Genomic DNA, 22,312 nt, shown 5'->3' on the forward strand with positions numbered 1-22,312 from the left:
TGCACTGAAAAGTGTGTGTTTGTTTGAGAGTGTTTCAATGCTTTTCATTCACCTCGATCATCTCAGCCACGTAGCTCTCGGGTCCTGTGTATTCGGTGGAGTCTTTAACTTTTACCAGCACAATAAAAAAGAGGTAGTGCCACATGTTGTGCTCCTCTTTGAAGTGCTCTTCAAAAGTCACCGTCTTGTTGTCAAACTTGTCCCGCTCCAGACCTGTAAAAGGGGGAATAACAAATGTTTTAATGGCACAAAGTTTGAAAGTAGCTTTAAGAAAAGAAAATGGCCAGCCTCTAGAGTAGCAGTTTCTGACGTTGGTGAGGGGAACATGACACTTTGTGACGAAGTGTGAAGGTGACAAGAAAATATGTAAAGTAAATGAAAACATGTATTCAAGAATAGTCATTGATGTAAAGGTCTCATTTACAAAAGAAACAAGAGAACAAATGACATATTGGGTAAGCTTCCCTATTTAGCCCACCAAATCTGCTTTACAGAATTTCTTTATATATACTGCCTCAATTACGGGGACAACATTATAGATAAAACAAAAGTCTTATCTCTCATTTGAAATTTCAACAATATTGTTGATATTATTATTCCTTTTCCTGTCTTCAAAAATGAGAGATTTCACATTGTTCCCTCCCTGTAGAGATGGCATTCTTCTATCCTGTGTGGGCATGAGCTGTATTTCCTTGTCTTTTAAATCATTTCAAAATAAAACGTATCTGAACATTAAAAGAAAATATGGCTTATGTCAGGATATAGTACACATGTAGGCATACAATAATATTTTTATAATGTATGACTGATGCAATAACATTGAAACCTAAATATGGTTATTATAATGAGAGTTAAGGCACTGACTCATCAGAACAAAAAGAAGGGAAGGGAATTGTTTTAAGCTCAAAAGGGTGAACAAATGTATAATATATAATACAAGAAGGCTCAATGATGAAATGAATTAATGTGTGTTTTAAAGACAGAGTACTTTAATCCATGAAATTATTTATGCCTGATTTCCTGAACAGAAATTATTTTAGCTACGGGTACAAATGAAACCATGGCAGGAGGTTCACATCATAATCATTGGCTACAGACCGTAAAGCCTTAAAACTAATGGAAGATTGAGAGAACGATCGATGTCTCATAAAACCAAGCTGGAGAGGATGGAGAGCCCCTTAAGCCTGCGGAGGTCGGCTCCTAATCTCTGCATCTCCTGTTCCCTTGTGGTTCCTCAGGAAACCATAGAGACGGCAGCTCCCCATGTGGCCTGGCCTTCTTTAACACGAGTGAGTCAGAGGAGCTGCTGGCTGGCTGGGTGACATAATGCTGTTTTCGTTCCATATGTTTACCACTTGTCCCGACAGCCTGACCCAACACGCACACACGCTCACATACAGCACGTCTTCTTGGGCTCACACATACTTTACAGTCCGTCACATTCTCAGCAGCATGGTGTCCTTTTTTTTAGGCACTCACAAATATAATGTACATATAAGGAAATGCAGAGGGTCACACAATAGGCAATGAGTATAAATGCCCAAACATATGGTTTGCAAATGAAGTGTGTGTGAGGTAGTGGGAGAAAATGTGTGCGTGTGAGACAGACATGAATTATGGAGGCGAGCAGAGCAGTGGCAGGAAGCTCTCATGACTCAGCCTTCTTTGGAACGACAGCTAAGTGAAACAGGGGGAGGGAGAGAGGGTAGGGGGGTGAAGAAAAACACCATGCACCTATATAGTCCAAACCACAATCACAACAAGAAATCAAACGTTTAGAGAGGGGAATTTGGGAATTAAAGTAACCTAGTGAGACGAGTTTAATTGTTGAAGAGTGCTAATGACGCACAGAAACTTTGCAATAGAGTCATTAACAACAGAGCACAGACCTATACCAGACAGACAGGATGCCCTAAGGATTAGAGAAGTAATCCTGGCACTTGGAAGTTAGAGGATGGATTCCCATGAACAATGATCATAACGAAAACCTTTCAGAACATGCTGACTGCTTGGCAAAGAGAGCTGTGCCAAAAGTAATAAAAGCTAGATGTGTAAAGATGAAAGGAAATATGAATATTTTTGTGGATTCGGATTAAAAACACTCAAAATAGGTTGATTTTGCTGAATTCACATTATTGGGATGATTGTGAATATCTAAATATGAGTTAAAAGATACAGGAACTATATAGTAAGAACAGACTCACGAGGTTACTATTGTTAGTTAGGAAGCGGACAAATAATTGTATTAACAGATCAGAGAAGTCTTACCGCAGATAAAGCAGGTAGTCTTCAGGACTTCTTCTTTCTTCTGTTTTTCACTCCTCAGGTCGGCAAAGGTATCGATGATAACACCAAAGATGAGGTTGAGGACTATGATGATGACCATGAAGAAGAACAGCAGGTCGTAAATCACTCTGGCTGCAAACAGAGGCTCCTTTGAAAGCAACAGGAAACAAAAATGAGTAAAACAGTAACTTCTGCACAATGATTATTGAGAGGTATTAGAGAATAACAGATCATCATAATTAATATGTTTATTTTGATTGTACAGCGTCGACAAGGAGTGACATGATTGTCCCATTTCAATGTAAGAGCCAAAGGGCAGGTCTTTACATAAACATATGTTGGGGATAATGTTTTGCAAAAAATGATCATGGATGTTAATAGAAAACAAAAAAAGAACAGGTCTGTTACCTTAGCCGATCAACCAGATGCAGCCTGTTTCTGTCTAGGTCAGACACAGTTTAAATAGCGAGGATCTACTTTAAATCATTAGCAAATGGAGCTACAATGGACTTCAATGACTTCAAACTGTGCTGTAAGTACATTGTTTCATTCACTCATTTTCCACTTCTAGTTAATCATCTTTAAAGTAATGGTAGCCTAGTGCAGTCTCACATATTCAGGCCCTTGTTGCATTATGCTGTTCTTACGCGAGCAAGACATTCACATCCTCTTATGACATCATTAGTGGTTGAGCCTGTATTCGGTGGAAATCTATCTTGATGTTCAATTCCCAAAACAGGCGGAGGCAGAGCAGCTGCAAGGAAGAATTGTGAAACCTTTTTTAAAAACAAGTTCAGCGCAGGGTGGGTTTGCAGCCAGCTCACATGACCCTCGCTGCAGCTGCACGCACACACACACACACACACACACACACACTAGTAGGGTAAGGCGCCTAATTAGAGTTGCATGTACCTCTTTGGAAGGCTTGCGGAGCACATCCCCGACCCCCCCCCCACTCCTCAAGCCATGACTCAGCACAGTGACGATGCACATTAGTAGAGAGTCGCACGTCCGCTCCATGTTGCTTTCCACCTCAATGTTCTGCCTCAAATCTGAGGAAGCCAAAAGGAAAGGAAATCCTTATCTATTCATTACATCTATAATAAAATGTATATCATGACATAAAAGTACCACTTAAGAAACGTATTGTATTGCTTCAGGGAAAAAGAAAGGTATGATTCAATGTACTGCAACTTATTTATTTTAATTATAAGCTGTAGAATAATTGTTTTCTATAATCTAATAGCATCACATACTGCTACTGCTATTATTTATTCATTATTATCATTTTTATTCAGATATTATGATGACGTATTTCATATAAGCAATCTGTATTAAAATCTCCCATACATTTTAATTGTGCAACATTTCAATATAACAGAGACCTTCATCAGGCATCGTCAAATGATTGACATGCTATGATATGATATTTTCTCAGGTCAAAAAGATCCATCTGTAATCTGTGTATGAGTGGGATTTTATGTCACTGTGTAAATAAGGTACTACTTTTTAAATATCCTTGACTTAGTAGCAGAACCTTTTATCTGTTGTAACCTTGTTTACATGTTTTGGGGGACAGTTTGAAGGCGGTTAGTCGAAGCAAAAGTGTTTTTGTTGAGATGAAATGTACAAATGGCCTTGGTTGAACTTGTTGTTCTGAGCTAGACAGAAAAACAAAGATTAACATTTCTAAAAGATTTATCCAATTCGATAACGTTTGTAGGTCATTGAAGAATAACCTAAGAGATATTCAAATGTTGGACAGGAAACAACATATCATGATCCCTGCTAACTGTGTTGATTATCCTTTTAATGTCTAAGGGAAAGAAACTGATGCTGTTTTTCTTTGTTTTTCTTAAATTGGATCACAAATGAATATCACATGAGAGCTGGAGAGGTCACAAGGAAATGTGTGTTAATTGAAATAGCCATTATGTGACAGTTGTCAGATTCACATGAATTAAGGTGTAAATTAGTGTGATGCTTCAGGACAAAAGGAGGTATTGTGGCCTGACAATGCAAAGTAACATTCACATAAATGATTTCCAGTTTCGCTGATTTCACCATATCAATGTCTTCATTACATTCTTGCCAGGTTGTTATTTGTATTTTGTCCTAATTTTCAAATATCTACGATAATCTAGAAAAACCTTAAACCCAGGCTTTTTTCTAACTTTGCAACTAACATTAACCCTTTAAACTGGGATTGGATACTATGTAGATATTGTAAGAATGTTGTTTTAATTTAGTCGCAGGAAATTGGCAGAAGAACAAAGCTTTTTAGGGATTTAAATATTTAGATAAAGACACAATCTTCATGCTGTTAAACCCATTGTTGCAGTATAAATTACCTTCCTGCGGGGCTTCTGTGGTGCAGTTCTCATCATTCCCTCCCTGACACATTCCTGCAGACAGAAACTCACTAGCCAAACTGGCTCCATTTTCTAGAAAGTCGGAAGAGACAGTGCTTACATTTTCTTGTCTGATCAAAATGAAAAACTTCAAATCAATATTCCTTTAGGACTGTTTGTAAAAATGGCAAATGACAGAAGTCTGTCCTCACTCAGAGTTGTGTTGGGGAGACGATCCACCTCCAGGATAAAGTCGTCCTTGAAGAAAATGTATCCAACAATGGAAAACAGGTAGACCAGGATGAGAGCCAGCACAGCGGTGAGCACGATGGAGCGTCCATTACGAGTCACACTCTTGATAACATTCAGCAAAGTCTCTTCTCTGTATACCAGGTCAAACAGCTACAGGAACAAAGCACATGTTACGATTCAAAGAGATACATATTTTTCAATTTGTTAACTGTAAAATTAATGAATGGCTCTCAAAAGGAAAAATCTGAAATTGTAAACATGTAAGAAATAATTCAGGTTACAGACTGCTATATTCTACATACAGTTTTACCTGTATTTGTTGCAAGGTGAATGTGAGAAAACACAACATAGTTTTCAGCATCTTGTAATAAAATAAGTACTTATGGTGCGCTGCTTCTGCAGATAAAGCTGCATTGGCCTATGTAAATGGAAAACATCTTGAAATACTGGCATATTCAGTCTGACACAATATAAAGCAGACCTGAGGCACTGGTGCATGGCACTAAACAGCCCAACAACAAGAAAAAAACAACAACAGAAACATCATTACAGAACCAAATATGGTCCCTTCTGGCTTGAAAGTATATGTCCTTGAATGCACCATGATGGAAAGCTAATGCTTCATTCAGAGTCAATTTGACACATGGTTTTACTCAGAGTTAGCCCTTCTGAGTAAGTTCTGTGTGTGTGTTTGCAAAGGTGTTAAAGGTTTCTTAGAATGTGTGTGTTCTCAAGGTGTGTGTGTGTGTCTCTCACCAGCAAGCTGTAGAAAAAGACGTGGACAAACACCCCCAGAGAGCATATGATGAGGTAAAGGAGGTGGTAGAGGAACTCAACTTCCAACACCATTGCTTTGTAGCCTCGTGTGAAGGTTCCTCGGTTCCCCACGAAACTTATCATGAAGATGATTTTATTGCACACCTGGAAGACAAAAGCAACTCTCCTTAATAACAAGAATAAAGGCTTGCCTTCCTTAAGGGGGCGTAGGCATGGTAAAAACATTTCAGCATGGTGGGGGAAGTTTTTTTAAGCTCAATGAGGACACACTGACTGTGTATACATGAACATAAGTACTTGATTTCTCAAAATGTCATGTAAACAAGACTCAGAGGGAAAAGGGATGACCTGAAACTCAGTTAACACGAATCCACATAAAAAAGAAACTGACTTCTTGATCATGAGCTCACTTAACAAGAGTGCAGGATTTATACTTAGTGCAGGGAAAGTATAACTGTGACAGCAGTGGGAAGAGGCATAGAAAAGATGAGAAGATAAAAAAGGAAAATAACACTATTTAAAAATAAAAAATAAACGACTTTTGGTCCGTTGCTTATAAACTACTTTTAGAGAGTAACGCGTTACTGCAGTCCATTGTGACGTGCTCTCTGATTTTCTATGTGATCGCTCTCAATAACACAGTTTCTTGTGTACATGTCAACATAGAGATTGAGAGTAAAGATGAGTGTGTTTATTTTGTGACTATATTTTGTGTGTGTGTATGTGTTTAAGAGCACATCTAGAAATCTCTAGCGGGTGCAGGGGTGGTGTCACTCCCTCTTGGGTCCAGTGACGCACTTCACACCCAAAGCACAGCAGGGCTCTGCCAAGGAGAAGTTGAAGGGACAGGGGGCGACACCGCAGGCAGAGCGGGGCGCCGGCCTGCTAAGTGGGCACCAGCGTGAGTGAGAGCTGAAAGGAGAACTGGAACTAGTGTGGTGCAAGTTTCTCAGTATTCGAAAGTAGTAGAAAATAGATGGTATGTTTATAGCATTTCTCTGGGGAATGTTTTTTATTAACCAGACAAACACACACTATTACACACTGGACAGATGAGAACATGTCAAAGTGTCAGCTCATACAAAATAAATGGAAAACATAAACGTGTACTAAGTTGAATCTTGCCATGCAGAGAGTTTTGAAAAAATGTGTCCACATTTTGAGATGTCTGCCAACCAATAAAATGGAAGTAAATTAATTGAATGAGGTGCTCAAACAAAGTCAACAGTTTTCATGCATAGTGAGTAGTTATACAGTAGATAATTATGAAAATAGTACCTGATGTTTTTTGGTTTGATTAATACATACATAACCCATTTATTGTTTCAGCTTTACACAATTACATTTCTGTTTTAAATTTATTGGGATTGCAAAAAAAAATGTCAGCAATGGATCACTCAGAAGCTGGGTAACCCCTGCTAAGTTGCTGAAGAGACCCTTTAGAATACTCACATTGAAGGCACCCAGAAGGAAGAGTGTTGGCTCCAGGCCAACAGAGAAGATGAGACGGAGGATTGTGATGATGACGAGGGCACGGATGCCCAGCGGTTGGGGCATGATGATCACAATGACCATGGTGGCAAAGACTCCCATCCACAGCAGCGCAGACAGGTGGGGATCCAGCATACCTGCTCAGAAATAAATGTATGTAAAAATGCAAATGCAAGCCATTAAGGATACTTGGTAAAAGTGCTGTATTTGAAGGCAAGTTCTGCCTCTCAGGCAGGCCTCAGGCCTTCATTAGTGAGACTTTGTACTGAAAGAGAGCCAGTTATATAACACCCAAAAAGTATATGACATACTTTTTGATGTATGTGTGCTTTAAGCTTTAGTGAGAGCCTACCTAAGACTTCCAAATGATCCCAGGGTAAATCCAGGATTAGTGAAAGGGGTTTCATGTGGCAGAATATCACTCAGGCTAAAACACTCAACCAGGTTTAACAGGCCTAAAGCAGGGACACACCCAACCTGCTGCCCCTTCTACTCACCATCTCTTTATTAAAACATAAAGCTAACATGTGTGCAAGTCTGTATGTTTGTAAGCACATTTTGAGTAACAGAAAAACACAACTGTGTAATAATGTTAGAAAGGTAGAAGGACATCAAGAGGAAACGGTGAAAGAAGAAGAACAAATAAAGCATAACTTCAAGGATTAATACAAGAGAGAAAGATGATGAGAAAGCAGAAGGGGAGTACTGCGGGTAAGGGAACTCTCCTCTCCTCCCACCTTGCTTAACTCTGTCTCCTTCCCTCTCTCCCTTCCTCTAAATTTCTCTCCCTCCCAATCCCTGTGGAGATCACATGACAGGTGCCACTTGCATAACAGCGATCTCTAAAAATACCTCAGCTGAAAGATTCATGAGGAAGCGAGCAGGGAGCAACACGCAGCTCCGGTGATGTGGCAGACTCAACAGGGGCTCTGTAGCTACCATGCACTTCAGTTGAATGATTGTGCGTAAACATCTGTAAAATCCACAGTTGAGGAGGCACTACGTCAAATGGCAGTCAGTCATGCATACAGTCAGAGAACCCTGCCCTATCTCCTGTTCTTATTACACTCAGTCTAAAGCTCTGAGCAAAGGAGGGTGGACACCAGTGTGTGTCTGTGTGTGTGAGAGAGAGAGAGAGAGAGAGAGAGAGAGAGAGAGAGAGAGAGAGAGAGAGAGAGAGAGAGAGAGAGAGAGAGAGATACAGAGAGAGAGAGAGAGAGAGAGAGAGAGAGAGAGAGAGAGAGAGAGAGAGAGAGAGAGAGTAAGAGAAAGAAGGTAGGGGCCCAAAGCCGTAAAAGTGCCTGTTAAAGCAGGCCAAAGGTATGCTGGAGTCTCACGTGATGATGTTTTGCACACAGAAAGAGTTCCAGGGAAGAGCGGAAACACAGTCAGCCTTTACTCATGCTGTGCACTCAATAACTAAAGACAAAATATAATTGTTCTTTTGTCACAAAGTAAAAAATATGATTGTATGAATTACTGAATATCATATTTAGGCTTACTTGTTTTACTCTGTTGTGTATTTTTTGTAATTTACTAGAAAATCAATCAAACTGACCTTAAAGGTGCCACATGTACAGACTGACACTTGAAAAAGGACTCCATTTTATTATGGCCCTTTAGAAATGACCTGCAGGCTAGACTCAATCTAGACTCCCTCACTTTACTAACCATGTATTATACAAATATAATAAAACAATATACATGGGTTAATTTTTTATCTGGGTTCGTAAAGAACTAATATGAGATGTAGGTAAAGGAGACATTAGTTGTTTTATGACGTCTTAGATTGCATTCTTAATCTCATAGATTCAAATGTGCATACTTGTTATCACGACACACTCTTAGAAGGGACAAATAAACCCACAGACAGAAAAGGAAAACATCACTGAGGAGGATTTCTATTCACTGAGTAGCTTGCCTTGTTTGAAGTATGAACACATGATGTATGTCCATTTATTTTGAATCACCTGATCCAATGCACGCTTTGTTTGCACGACTGAAAATGACACGGAGTGCTCCTGTGTGTGTGTGTGTGTGTGTGTGTGTGTGTGTGTGTGTGTGTGTGTGTGTGTGTGTGTGTGTGTGTGTGTGTGTGTGTGTGTGTGTGTGTGTGTGTGTGTGTGTGTGTGTACACAAAAGGAGAGAGATTCTCAGATCCTGCTCCTAATCCTAATCAGGTATTTAGAGCATTGTTGTAAAAAAGGGATCAGTGGGTCAATGCTGAGGCTGGACTGAGTCAGCTCGTCTAAAACTTTATTTGTGTGTGACTTCATCATGTGACATGACTTTACAACTCCTTACTTTAGAGTGTGACGTAAATGTAAAATAAAAAGCAAAAAAATCTATTGTTTGCTTATTTCTAATCTCTGGATGTATATTCACGATTTACCTTTTTTTTTAGAAATGAATGCTCCAATTTTGAAATATCACTGTAGAAAACCTCAGATCTTTTTCACATCTTTTCAATAGGCCATAAAACAGCAGGCTGAAAAAGATCATAGCCTTTTTGCAGCAGAAAAACAAGTCAGCAAGCCTTTGTTCTTCCTGTTTTGCATTGTTGAGCGCATCACCTTTGTCTGACCCTGGTTTCAAAATCAGTCTGAGTGCAACAGTGCAATACATTCAAATAAGCTTCTTAGATGCTGCATCAATACAACATCTGCATGCACAACATGATTCACTATAGAAACAGTAAAGGTTTCATATGCACCAAAAAGGACGAGGACTAAGCTGAATTACACTTCACAGAAAAAGAGCGTACATATTATTCAAAATGATAAAGTCTGGAGATGTGGAGTGAGATCTTACAGATTTATTAATGACAGGATGTCAGCAGGGTCAGGGCTCAGTTTTAAAAAGCTTGATCTCACGGTCAGATTTCTTCTCATTTGCGACTGACCTGCATGTATCCCCTCCAGGGGGTAGAAGAAGCAGACCAGCAGGTTCATGAGCACAGCCAGGTTGAAGGAAATGTTGCTCCACACCGACATGTTCCGGGAGCACCAGTACAGCACGGGTTGGGCTGAGCAGAAGACAGAAAGTAGAACATTTCTCTTCAATTTGGTCACTTCAATTCAAAAATCCCCAAAAACATCAGATTGCTTGTCTAGCCCAATCACCAGTCCAAAGCAAAGTATATTTTAAGCAGCAAATCTTCAAATTAAACACACCAGGATTTGATAATATTTGTAATGATGATAAATGTTTAAACTGAGTTTAAATGACTAATTGTTGCAGCACTTTAAAATGGATCATCACCCACAGGCCATAAGAATGTTAAACACCTGAACTAAGAACATCCATAACATTCACCTGTTTGCAACTCACAAATTATGTATCACTTGTATATAGACTATTATGGCAATAATTCTATTCTATTTTACTGTATTTACTTGCACTATTTTATCTGTTTTATTGTGTTGCACTGTTGGAGGAGCCTGGGACCTAAGATTTTCATCGACATAACTACACTGTAGCTATGTACGAATGACAATAAAAGCCTTGAATCTTGAAAATGTGTGAACAAGATTTTTAAGATTTTAATGGGCAAAAATGACAGAGAGAGTACTAGACAGAACTTCAAACAGCCACCATTCTTAATAAAGTATGTGCAAATGTTCATAGTATAATAAAGCTCAAATAAAGAAGAAACTCAAGCAACTTTCACCTTTGACATACAGTCTGACTTTTAATAGAACATTTTCAATTCTTTGGTATTAGTGGAAAAGAGAAACAGATGCAGGGACTTTTCTCTGTCCATCCCCTGTTCTGAGTGAGAGACAAAATATAGCTTTGTGTGGGTTATGCAGTCTCATATCTGGATTAGAACTGTGACTGAGTGTGGGTCTGTGTGTGTTTGTGTGTGTATGTATGTGTGTGTGAGCACACTATCAGTTGTGATTCATAAGATTACTGTACAAATGTTTCACGGCTCAAAGAATGTGGAAAGCCCCTGTCTGCGTTTAGACAGTGGAAACATGTAAACACGCAGGATGACATTGTTAGCCCTGCTGTCGAGGTGGGGACGCATGCTTCCATACATTTTCCATACCCGTTTATCCTGTTCAGGCCCGCCGGATTTAAAGGCCTATCCCAGCATGCATTGGACAAGAGGAAGAGTGCATCCTAGACATGTCAACAGTCCCTCATTAGGACACGCAGTCCCTCATTTGACACACAACTAAATATATAGTTAATTTGGAGACTAAAAATTGGTCATGATAAATGGAAAAGTCAAATGAATCATTATGCTGTTGCATTTCCCACCCACCACTCCTGTCATCTACGATTGTAGCTTATATGTAGATTATTGTCAACAGTACACCTTGTCCAAAGCAGTACAGTATGGAAACAATTGTACGATCAGTCTATTAGCCAATTAACAGACAATCATTTGGGAAATGTATTAATAATAGGCCAATTGTTTGGATCATTTATTGAGCAATTTTGCATTTACTTCCAATTTCTCACATTGAGAATTTGCTGGTTTTAAAAGTATTATATATTTAGTTTCATATACTTTAAAATCGTATATCTTAGTTTTTTTTGTGCAAAACAAGTCATCTGAAGACGTTGCGCTGCTTAGAGTTTTGTTTTGGGGCCTGTGATCACTTTTTTGTGATAATATTTCTGATTAATAATGATCATAGTTATTGAATCGTGTGTATCAATTTTCTCAGCTGGGAGCATTATTGCACTTTTCATCAAATTTTGAGCTTCAATTTATGAAGAACCGACAGGCAAAGAGGTTATACAGTACAGACACAATCAAGTGAATAAGGAAACTCTAGTGAATAGTTATGTTATGTTGTGTACAATGGTGATCCTGCATTAAAGGACCATTAACAGCAACACATGTCCATGTTGACCCTACCTCTGAGTTTCTTCTGCCAGTTCATTTCATTGAAAAGGTCCTCTGCCGACAGGAAGAAGTCGTTGATCTTGCTGCCCTGCTCGTCTCTCTCTGTGGTGTAGTACACTCGCAGCTTTGATTCAGAGGTCAGGAACTCACAGATGTTGGGCACGGGGAACACTATCTCCTCCATGGTGCGGTCCTGGCGCACAATCTGAACAGAGACAACCACATTCACCTTGACATCGGCAGGTTTATAGTAGATTTGCAAATAAACTGTAACCGAATATACAAACAGTTTCAGGGGAGATTGTGGTATAAAGATATGTGTTAGAGATATAGTAGTTTTTGTGGTTTTCCCACTTTCCAAACAACATAAGAAGCTGCATTGTCAAACAGCCATATTGAGCTATATTTGCTCAAATGTTGAGTGTCTATGGGATAGATTAAACACAATGATAGGCACACAGGAAACACAAGACAACAAGCAGGTTAACTAAGAGGGTTGTTGGGGTGCCTCTTTCCAAGCTTTGTGTGAGGGAAAGCCCCCAGACTCAGAATTGTAGTGAAATGTTACGACAGATAGCTTTAACTAGTTATTGTGGCAATGGTTGTGTGTTATAACCTCTATTTGAGCAGTGTGGTTGGCGTAAAACTCCAAGGCTTCATCTCCTTCTCCGTTGGCCACTCCCGGCTTCAACATTATGGACAGCTCCTTATTATGACGCGCCAACTGTACAGAGGAGACACAGACCAGAGGTGAGCTCATCACAAACAAATCACATGGATAATGTGTGGCTCATTACATTCCTGTATGAATGGATACTACAACAAATGTTTTCTAGGATTGTCAATGTGGTATTATAAAAAACATGTGTCTGAGATGAGGTGCTGACCTGGTGAGCTAAAATGTAGATATTGTGTCCCACATTTCGGGGGGAAGCAGCATCGTGTTCCTCCTCTTCCCCGTTATCCTCCTCCTCCTTTGTGTCCTCAACCTCTACCTCGCCCTGCAGATAGGCCTTCTTTATTACCTCCACCTGAACACACAAACACAACTATATGATACTGAACAACCTTGGAAATAGCTCACTTTGACTTGAGATGTAAAGAGCAACTGGGAAAAGGAAAAGATGCACATCAGCAGATCCTCACCAGTTCTTTAGGCCTCATATTGTACAGAATCCTCTCTGCATTTTCACTGTCATGGCGGCTCTCCATGATGGCAAGCAGCAGCTTGGATGCATTGTTCTGAGAGTGAAACAAAGGAGAGAAAGCAGGCCGGGGAAAAGAAAACTCCAAGATAAGAACTTAAGCCCTGTCAGTTTCTACATCCAAAGAAAACAGACAGGTCCCTGTGCTCTAGGCAAATGCACTCTACAGCTATTTGTCTTGGCATGCAAGCACAAAAGCTAGTTAAGCTCAGACGAATGAATGTCAAGCTCTTATACCAGTAGCCTGTTACTGATATTACATCCTGCTGTGAAATGAAACAACTGCACAGTTTTTTTTCTAATTTATTTTAGCCCAAGACCCCAGAGGATGATGAAGATGTAGAACCTTCCTCCAAAACAGCACGTCCACACGGTTCCGTCGCGTTGAAGCTTGCCGGTGGGCGTGTCTGGCGTGCGACCAACAACCAATCACATTAATCTCCCGCCCCGGACACACAAGCACAACGGAGGCAAAGCGACGCGACGGAACCACAATGCAGTTCGGCAAAGCTTGACGTCACCCCCTTCAAAGTGAATGGGAAGCGTCTCCGTTGAAGCACGCAACGGAACCGTGTGGACGTACCATAGTACACCAACCCAGCTAACTCACCTTGAGCTCCAACACCAGGTCCATCCGCTTTTTCCCAAGTGGGTTGATGTCATTGAGGATCAGGGCAATTATGATATCAATACCGTTGGACTCGTGTGTGGCAATGCAATTCTGGAAGAAAGAAAGTGTTTATGAAAAAGTGTTCTTGTACAGTCCCATTCATCAGCTTTGGCTGGTCTCTTTATGTACCTGGTTTTCATGGCAGGGGCCTTGGCAGTACTCTGTGAGACTCTCCAGAGTCTGGTTGATGAGGGCAACATTCTTCTCGTTGATGTACAGTCCCAGCAGACCGAGACCACCTGTGGTGCTGCCGCAGATACAGTCCAGGAACTGCAGAGTCTCACACACCAGGTTGTAGTTGTTTTTGTTGTTTTGACAGCGAAGGAAGTTCTGAGAAGATACAAGTTGTTGGGTTTGTTTGACAAGAATATATCGGTTTCAACTCTATCTGGATTCAAAGCAATAAAAACCAAACAAATCCAAAAAAGAGGTTAAAATGAGTTCTGCCATTAACAATACACTCCTCTGTCTGTCAAAGGTCAACATAAGTTTTAAGAAGACCACAGACAGACAAGTAAGCACCCATAATTCTGTTTAGACCTCGTCTGCACTGTTGAACTCCACAGCCCACACTGTGCTGGCAGGCAGTGGCCACAAAGCTTAGCCTTTGCATGCTCATGTGCTGTAAATCTTTCCAGTGGGCTGTGTGCACTGACAGGAATTTTACAGGGATTCTATTTTATTTAAGCAAAGCATTGCTAGTGCTGAAGAAGTCAGAGATAAAGAGGTACAACGCTGAGACAAACATTATACTCCATTTCTGCAAAATACACAACAAGGCTAACTTGCTTTATCTCCCTAAAAACTAAAATATAGATCTCCGTTACACATGAGTGAGCAGTTAATACATGTTTTTATTTTATTTTGTCAGAAGGAAGTCAGACCTGGCCTATGACAATATATAGAGATCCCAAACTGAAACTAGATGATCTGTAACTGGCCAAAAGCAATCACCTATTGTATTATATTGTTCAGATGTAGTACAACGTACAAGCTTAATTCATAATTAGGGATTGTACATATTTAAATAAATATAATATACATCTCTTTTTTTTTTATTAATACAAATAAATTCTGCCAAAAACATCTGGCTGCATAATATGACCATATGACAGGGCCAACTGTACCTAGAGTAAGGAAGGTATTGTAGCCAAGTGTGATCTACACTCGTCTATATCTGTAAACTAACAGAGTGTAAAAGTACGTCTCTCCCACCTGTAGGTCACGGTTGTGGTTCTCACAGAGCAGCTGGAGGAAGCGGAGGATGGGTTGCATGATAATGATAACGAAACTCATTTCTCCCTCGTCCTGGTTCTTATCGCCGGTGCTGGGCTGGCCGTCAGCAGAGTTGAAATGATCCTCAGGGTCTGCTTCACGCCGGTAAGAGTTAAAGGCCTTCTTGGTGGCAGACGAGGCCTCTAGTAGCTGCTCTTTCACATCCTCTGTCATGACCACTGCTGAGTCTCTGGCTGAACAGAGACACGAGCCAAGCAGGGAGTCAGCAGTCAGTCAAAAGCAACAGAAATGCTCTTTCTACTCTGGATTGACAAGTTATTTCATTGTTTATTTTCTAGAAATTGAAGGAATTGTAGCTTGTCATTGTATCTTTTGTTGATAACATCCTGAAATAAATTCCTACTTCAGATCAAAGTACATGACCTCTGACCTTTTTTGCGAACAGGCACGTCTTTGTCCTGGCTGTCATCGTCTCTCTTCCTGTTTCCCAGGTCGCTGGTGTTAACTGTCACGGTGGCTTTGATCTCCAGCTGAGCCAGCTTCATGCGGTCGTAAAAGACTCGGAAGAACTTTTCTGATTTCTTGTCTTCTGTGAGACGGCAAAAGAATGAACGCTGGACACAGGGGACAAGAACAGAAATAAAGGATATTATGGATCTTATTGTCTGCTAAATACAATTTAGATAATGTAGTTATTGTGTCAATCCTTTCTTCAAGCATAACAACAAACTCCTCTGGTTCTGCTTTACTCTGTTGCATTTCAAAATGTAAAATAAAAATTCAGTCTGTAATTCAAAGATGTCACTTGAAATGTTTGGCAAATTATATTGAACATCTTTCATTAACTTCTGACATTTTAAAAACAAAATTAGCAAAAGTTGATAATGAAAAAAGTAATACATTTCAACTCTAATGAAAAATGACCACATACATTTAACAGTCAACATTTATTACCCTGCCTCCTCCATCCTTACCAAGGCTGTATTATGCAAATAGTAAGTTATAAAGAGTGCAGTAACTAATAAGGTCAAAACCACTGAACATGATGTTGGATTAAGTAACATAGACTAATAATTACTTTACTAATACAGTACATATGCAGGAAACTGTTTTGACTAGGACTTCACCAACATATTATTTAATAAGTGAAGTACTGTAAGTCTGGATTGACAGCAGTAATAAGGTTTAAACGCTGTGGTTATGGCAGTGAAATGGGGTCATGAAAAATCAGAACACTTTCAAGCCTACGGGGGAAATGCACAGACCGTGTCCCAACCCACAGGACTGTTGTTATGATTATGTAAGAGTTGTTATCTGCTGCAGCCTATGGAAAGGCTTCGACCACGGGTGAAACATGACACAATAGAGAGAAGCCTGACTACTTAAACAGATAGAGAAACAGGGATGGTGTGAGCGGAAAAAAAAAGAGTTATAGGCGAAAGACTGACACCAAAGAAGGAATTAGGGGTTGTAAAAAAGATTATTGAGAGTGGGAAAAAGAGAGATAGGGAGGGAATGTTATCAGACACTATCTAGGCCAGCTCTCAAAGTTGTTACATAACCATCTGTCTTTCCAGGTTAGATGTAAAACTGGGCTACTGTAGGAAACAAATAAACGAAAGTCACAAGAGAAAATGGTTTGTACTTCAAGGAAAGTTTAATGGTATGTTAAAATTCAAAGGGTTATATGTAGAGGACTTAGATTGAGCAGTTACATTTCTTCATTCCCAAAACAAGTGTGTATGCAACTTAATAAGAGAACAAAGAGCAGAGCTAACAGGTTTGCAGCAGGGTGTCTTGCAGAGAAACAATGACATAACTTTGTGTTTGTGCCCTGAAGCAGATTCCAGAGTGCCCCACCCAGGCCCTCCACCACTGAGCAGCAGCCCTCCTGCACGTACACACTCTGCCGACACTCAGGGACAAGCAGATAGCAGCTTGGGGGGGGTGAGGCCATCATGCAATAGACAACTAGATGACAGAGTGGAGAGCGCAGAGGGAAGGGATACCACTGGCAAGCAACTTACAGCTCACAGCATGCTGAGGAGGGGGGTGTGAGTGGGGGGGGCAATGGTCATTTCTACCTCTGTGTCACTGGTCACATAACAGTGTCCAACAGGCTGCTAAAGCAAGGGGCTGCAGGGTGGGGGTTGATGCATGAGGCCCGGGTTATCAACTCACACCCCCCCCCCTCAACATTAACTGTAAAATAACTCACTCACAAACACACATAAACGCAAACGCAAGTTGAAGAGCAGTATACTAACACGCCCACTGACTTTTACACTCCCAAAACTAGGTCAGCTTTTCTCTGGCACATGCCAATTTTGAGAAGACACACCCATATATCACACATGCACTTTTACAGTATTCTCCCTAAAACTCTGCCAACTTCAGTCTTATGTAATCACGGTTATTTCCCATGCCGGTCATATTATTCATATTGTGGTCCACATCTCGGGGATATCCCAGGTTACAGATACTGCCTTCAGTCTTACTGTAAGTCCCTTACACACCAAGCCGATTTCGGCCGTCGATAGATGTCGGGCCGTCGATGAGCGTTGTGTCGCCCTACTCAGATTGGTGTGTCTTGGGGTGTTTCTCAATGTCGAGGACGCTTGCTTGGTAGCACATGTCTTCCGAGTCACTTGCTTCAGAAGCGAGGCAAGAATCCTTCCTAGCCTCGGAAAACGAAGAATTGTGGAACAGGCTAACAGGTGTGCGTCATATGCGAGGCCTCGCCTTAAATGGATCGCGATTTCCGCCAAAGATTTGGAAATTGGTCCGTGCGCAAAGCATTGTGGGGATTTTAAGACCGCGGAGTCTACACATGTGCAGCCTCGAAATTTCTCGCTACGAAGTACGCCGGTGTCGGTAGAATTCCAAGTACGCTGGACATTGGAACAGTCCTTCGGCGGCACTCAATGACGTAGTATGCTTGAAATAGTGGCTCTGGAGCAGCTTTACTCGACATTGAGAAACACCCACGGTGTGTCCCGCACCGTCGTGTCTTTTCGGCCGTGCCGACACCTTCCGCCGCCGATTCGACATGTTGAATCGGGAGGCTGTCGGCTAAAGGCCGTCGGCCAAAGAAATCACTCTGATTGGCTGTTCAGCTAGCGAATCAGTGCATGAGAAGCGAAACGGAAGTGAGTGACCCAAACAAACTATTAAGAAGGCAAATCTGAGATTTCATTTAACTCCAGCTCTCGACACAGGTTCGGGAAAGCCCCATGAGCTTCTCGCTGTAGAGTGAAAATGGAACGCACACGCTATTTGTTGTTTGTTTATATCACGCAGTCTGTTCTTCTTCTCTCGGTGTATCACGCAGTCTGTCTTCCGGTTGTTGCCTCTTTTGAATGACGAATACACACTACCGCCGCCTGCTGGTAAGGAGAGTTATTGCCACTCACGCATGCGCAGTTCGTACGTGCAACTTGGCCGTTGGCTGAAGTCTTTGCGGTGTGTTCCAGTGCGAAATATGGCCAAGACGCAGGCGACGTGAGGCGACGTGAGGCGGCGTGAGGCGACGTGAGGCGACGTGAGGCGGCGTGAGGCGAAGTTCCGTCGGGACGTGTTCTTTGGTGTTCTTCAGTGTCAGTTTGGTGTGTAAACCTTAATGTGCGGTTGGGCTTATTCTGTGAGGTTGGCAGGACTCGTACCATGCAGCAGGGGTATTTGATCTCATGGTTCAGGGTTAGCTGAGCTTTTATGTTTCACTGCGGTAGAAGTGAGTGTGTTTGATTGATGGTCGCTGGGAAGCTGGGAGTTATTGGGTTCAGCAGTGAAAGTATTCACTGGCACCAGCAGACTGTTAGAGTAATTCTTTAAAAAGGAACACTGTTTCTAAGAACTGAGCTGAGATTCGTGGATTGAGTGAGTCACTGAAACAAAGCCTTGTGCATAAAGCTGGAACATCACAGTGAAGAAAAACACCAGAGCTAACTTTCAATGTATAGTTTCCTTAGAATTGAATGCAAGGTTGCGTCTTACGCTGACTCAGAAATGAGAATCTAAACTTTCATGTCTAACCACAGTGCTGCCTATCGATGCTTGTCCTTACACAAACAGTATCAAAATCTGTGATGCCAAACCAAGACACCATCTGTGTTTTGATATCACTGGAAAAGGCTAGGAAAGAGGGGTGGGATGGAGGGATGACGTTATGGTTTAATACATGGTGGTCAAGGAGAGAATGGAGGACAGTAACAGAGGAGGGTGAATGAGAGAGGAGCATCTCAAGGGCCCCCTGCAGTGTTGGGTAAACACAGTCCCTGTCTGTATCCATGGAGACATACCCTGAGTGGGGCGAGGTGGGGGCAGACTACACTGAAAAACAAGGTCATAGCGCTTTCCCTTCTCTCCTTCCGTTCCGCCACTTGGCATCAACAAAGGGATGTTATGTAACAGCTATTTATACTTGCACTCCCTTTCCCTCTCATATCAGGCAGCACCACATGCAAACCAAATGCAGCTCTGCTGTCCTCCAACTCCATCTCCTCCTTTCACAAATCCGCCACCTCTCCTTTTCACCTGGGAGACAATGTCTATTGCTTTGTTGTGTTTTTCAAATGCACCTGCAATGCAAGAGTTTTGGAGGGAAACAGAAGCCATGCTATGCAGTTATGCCCACCAGATGTCTGACCAGGGAAATGTTGTCACAACACAATGTACAGCTTTTAGAGCTCTCTTATAGGAGGAGAAAAAAGCTGGCATGTGACAGACATAAAAACGAGTGATGAGTAGCCAACAAGTCAAGAAAGCCCTGACTGTAAAATATTCAAGACTTCCAAGGACATATGTAATGGCTTTGCATGACAGCAGAATGAGAGAGTGTGTAAATGAGTGACTGTGGATAGACTCTTCAGTTATTCCGTGTTTTATTTCTGTGGGCTACGTAGGTCCAGTGACTAGTTAACTGCGTTATGCCAGAACAGGATATCCAAGACCCAACAGGTGCTCAGCTTGGCATGTCAGATGCAGACACTGAAAAAACTCCCATTAACGTTGGAGTGCTTTCTTGAAGAGAGCAGAAAGCATAAGCAGTATTTTTTCATTCACGATGACACTTTAAGCAAGTGGAAAAGGTATGCTTATTTTACAAATTTGAGCTTCAAGCTGTCAGGGCAAAGACTTTCTTTTTCGGAAATGATCCAGTAACTCAAAGAACGCAAATATTTGTACTATGCGGCACGTTTCTAGCACTGCATGCAGAGTAGTTTCCCCCCCTCCTGAAGAAACCTCCCTTTTCAGAACAAACTGAAGAATGCAAGGGTGAGAGGAGCTCCAGTTTCTCCTCAATCCCCTCTGTGTTCCCCCGGCCCTCCGCCCTCTCTCCCCACTGCCCCAGTTCCGGAGGCCCAGCATGACCCAGTTTGGGCCGGCAAGAGTGCGAGGGATCGAGGGAGAGGCTGGAATGTTTTGAAGGCTGAGACATTCCTCATTGTTCATTCACACAGGCGTTATGTAACGCAGGCGGATCACGTGACGTAGCTCTGCAGCAGCCGTGGGAAGCCAAAGCATTATCTCGCCACAGTGGCTTCCTCGCTTTAATCTCATTATGCAAGCCCAGTACTTACACAACAACACACAGACGGACAGACGTTTGGAAGGACAGGGAGATAAACAAAGCATCAGACAGATACTGCAGACTTTAAAAAGAGAAACATCATGATACAGAGGGGCTAGAGTTGCTCAGGTTAATATGGGAAGTAAGGAAGAAACATAATTTATGTTGCCTCCTGCACACATCAGCAATAAGTGACAACATCAAGAATATCTTATATTTTTGCATTTTTCAAAACGAATGACATGATCAGCAGCTGGCCTTTTAGCAAAAACATATGTGCTGGATATGAGAGGGAGGAGAGTCGCCTTGGTAATGTATGTGCAGCTATGGTGGCACACTGACCCACATACTGTAGATCCTGTTGTAATGGAAACCATCCATGGTACCTTGTGTTCTAAATTGTAGCAGATCATACACAGATGCACTGTGGGATAAGGTGAGCCTCACGAAGATAACAGTCCATGAACTTAAAACACTGCAGATTAGATACAGTAGGCGAAATAGGTAAGTGTGTCATTTGTATTGTTTTACAATAATAAAGATTCAGGCGTGTTGTAGCAGAGAAGTTATTCAAAAGTAGACAGTTAACACAACTGTTTGATCAGTTTGGTAAGAGATTTGGGAGTTGTCAACTGACCTGGATGGTGGTGTTTCCACCTTCCAGCAAGGCAATAGCCAGGAGGATGCTTTCTTGGAAGACTCGGTCACTGGTGGTGTTCATGATGAGGTCAATGACCAGGTCAGAGGCTCCCTCTTTGTCCAGGTGGCACTGCACCTCTTCCAGGCTCATTTCCCCACGACTCAGACCCCCAGGACCTCCTAACGCTGCAAATGTGAGACAGAGAGACAGATCAGTATCAGATGTATCAGGTATATGGTTTGTGCGATTAATACCTTCCAATGCCCATGTGCAAATCCAGTGCAATTAAACAGGAGTTAAAATTGTAATTGCATATTCAGTCATTTGCAGGTATTTAACAAAGAATATAGCTAAACGAGACAACACATGCCAATTACATTTGGAATTGTTTTTATTTTTATGAAAAATTAATATATTAACTTTATAATTCTGTAATCAAAAAATCTTCAAAATGATATTGTAGTTGATTTATTCTATTTTCTTTTTATATTTGCTTGATAGAGATATGATAAAACATTGCACACAGAAACCAAATAATAAGGACACAATAAATATAGTTCATTAAAGTATACAGGGCAAGATATGTTTTGATACCGGTTAACATACGGCAGTTTAGTTGGTATGTACAAAGTTCAAAAACTTTTTTTTTCTAAATGGGCCACCACAGATATTTCTAACTGCTGTATGCAAAACACAGTAACTGGATATTTGTGTGACTCATTGTACATGACTTTGCCTGCTCATTTCCCCCTGAGGCCTCAGCTTCATGGTACATATGGAATTCTCAGCCTGCCTGGCTCTTGTTTCTGCAACAGGTGCAAAAGACTGTTTTCCTGGGAAGTAGCAGTCTGTCACTTAGCAACAGCGAAAAGTGGATCACAGGGGAGGGTTAACGTCCTGTCGTCTGGAGGTTTGTCAAAATCTTGGTGCACATTAGAGAGATGGTGTCTTTTGGTACAGTTAAAAAGCAC

At 41.4% G+C, this 22,312-nt stretch overlaps 1 protein-coding gene across 9 annotated transcripts in view; it reads right to left on the reverse strand.

Annotated features, from left to right (window-relative positions):
• Window positions 1-22,312, reverse strand: part of LOC117489538 (inositol 1,4,5-trisphosphate receptor type 1) — a 64,831-nt gene that overhangs the window by 3,528 nt on the left and 38,991 nt on the right. For 7 of the 9 annotated variants that reach the window (XM_034138888.1, XM_034138887.1, XM_034138895.1 and 4 more), the window contains 17 exons: window positions 21,339-21,526; window positions 15,563-15,746; window positions 15,112-15,365; window positions 14,026-14,226; window positions 13,837-13,947; window positions 13,168-13,263; window positions 12,909-13,052; window positions 12,638-12,745; window positions 12,034-12,226; window positions 10,060-10,182; window positions 7,119-7,294; window positions 5,646-5,810; window positions 4,850-5,039; window positions 4,638-4,730; window positions 3,199-3,338; window positions 2,269-2,434; window positions 53-213 (listed from right to left, as the gene is read on the reverse strand). In XM_034138888.1, the coding sequence (XP_033994779.1) occupies window positions 53-213; window positions 2,269-2,434; window positions 3,199-3,338; window positions 4,638-4,730; window positions 4,850-5,039; window positions 5,646-5,810; window positions 7,119-7,294; window positions 10,060-10,182; window positions 12,034-12,226; window positions 12,638-12,745; window positions 12,909-13,052; window positions 13,168-13,263; window positions 13,837-13,947; window positions 14,026-14,226; window positions 15,112-15,365; window positions 15,563-15,746; window positions 21,339-21,526 (2,693 nt within the window). The remainder of the gene's footprint in view (window positions 1-52; window positions 214-2,268; window positions 2,435-3,198; window positions 3,339-4,637; window positions 4,731-4,849; window positions 5,040-5,645; window positions 5,811-7,118; window positions 7,295-10,059; window positions 10,183-12,033; window positions 12,227-12,637; window positions 12,746-12,908; window positions 13,053-13,167; window positions 13,264-13,836; window positions 13,948-14,025; window positions 14,227-15,111; window positions 15,366-15,562; window positions 15,747-21,338; window positions 21,527-22,312) is intronic. The other 2 variants (XM_034138891.1, XM_034138894.1) reach the window with 2 other exon arrangements.

This window comes from Trematomus bernacchii, unplaced genomic scaffold (assembly GCF_902827165.1).
Source record: "Trematomus bernacchii unplaced genomic scaffold, fTreBer1.1, whole genome shotgun sequence".
Classification (NCBI taxonomy): domain Eukaryota; kingdom Metazoa; phylum Chordata; class Actinopteri; order Perciformes; family Nototheniidae; genus Trematomus; species Trematomus bernacchii.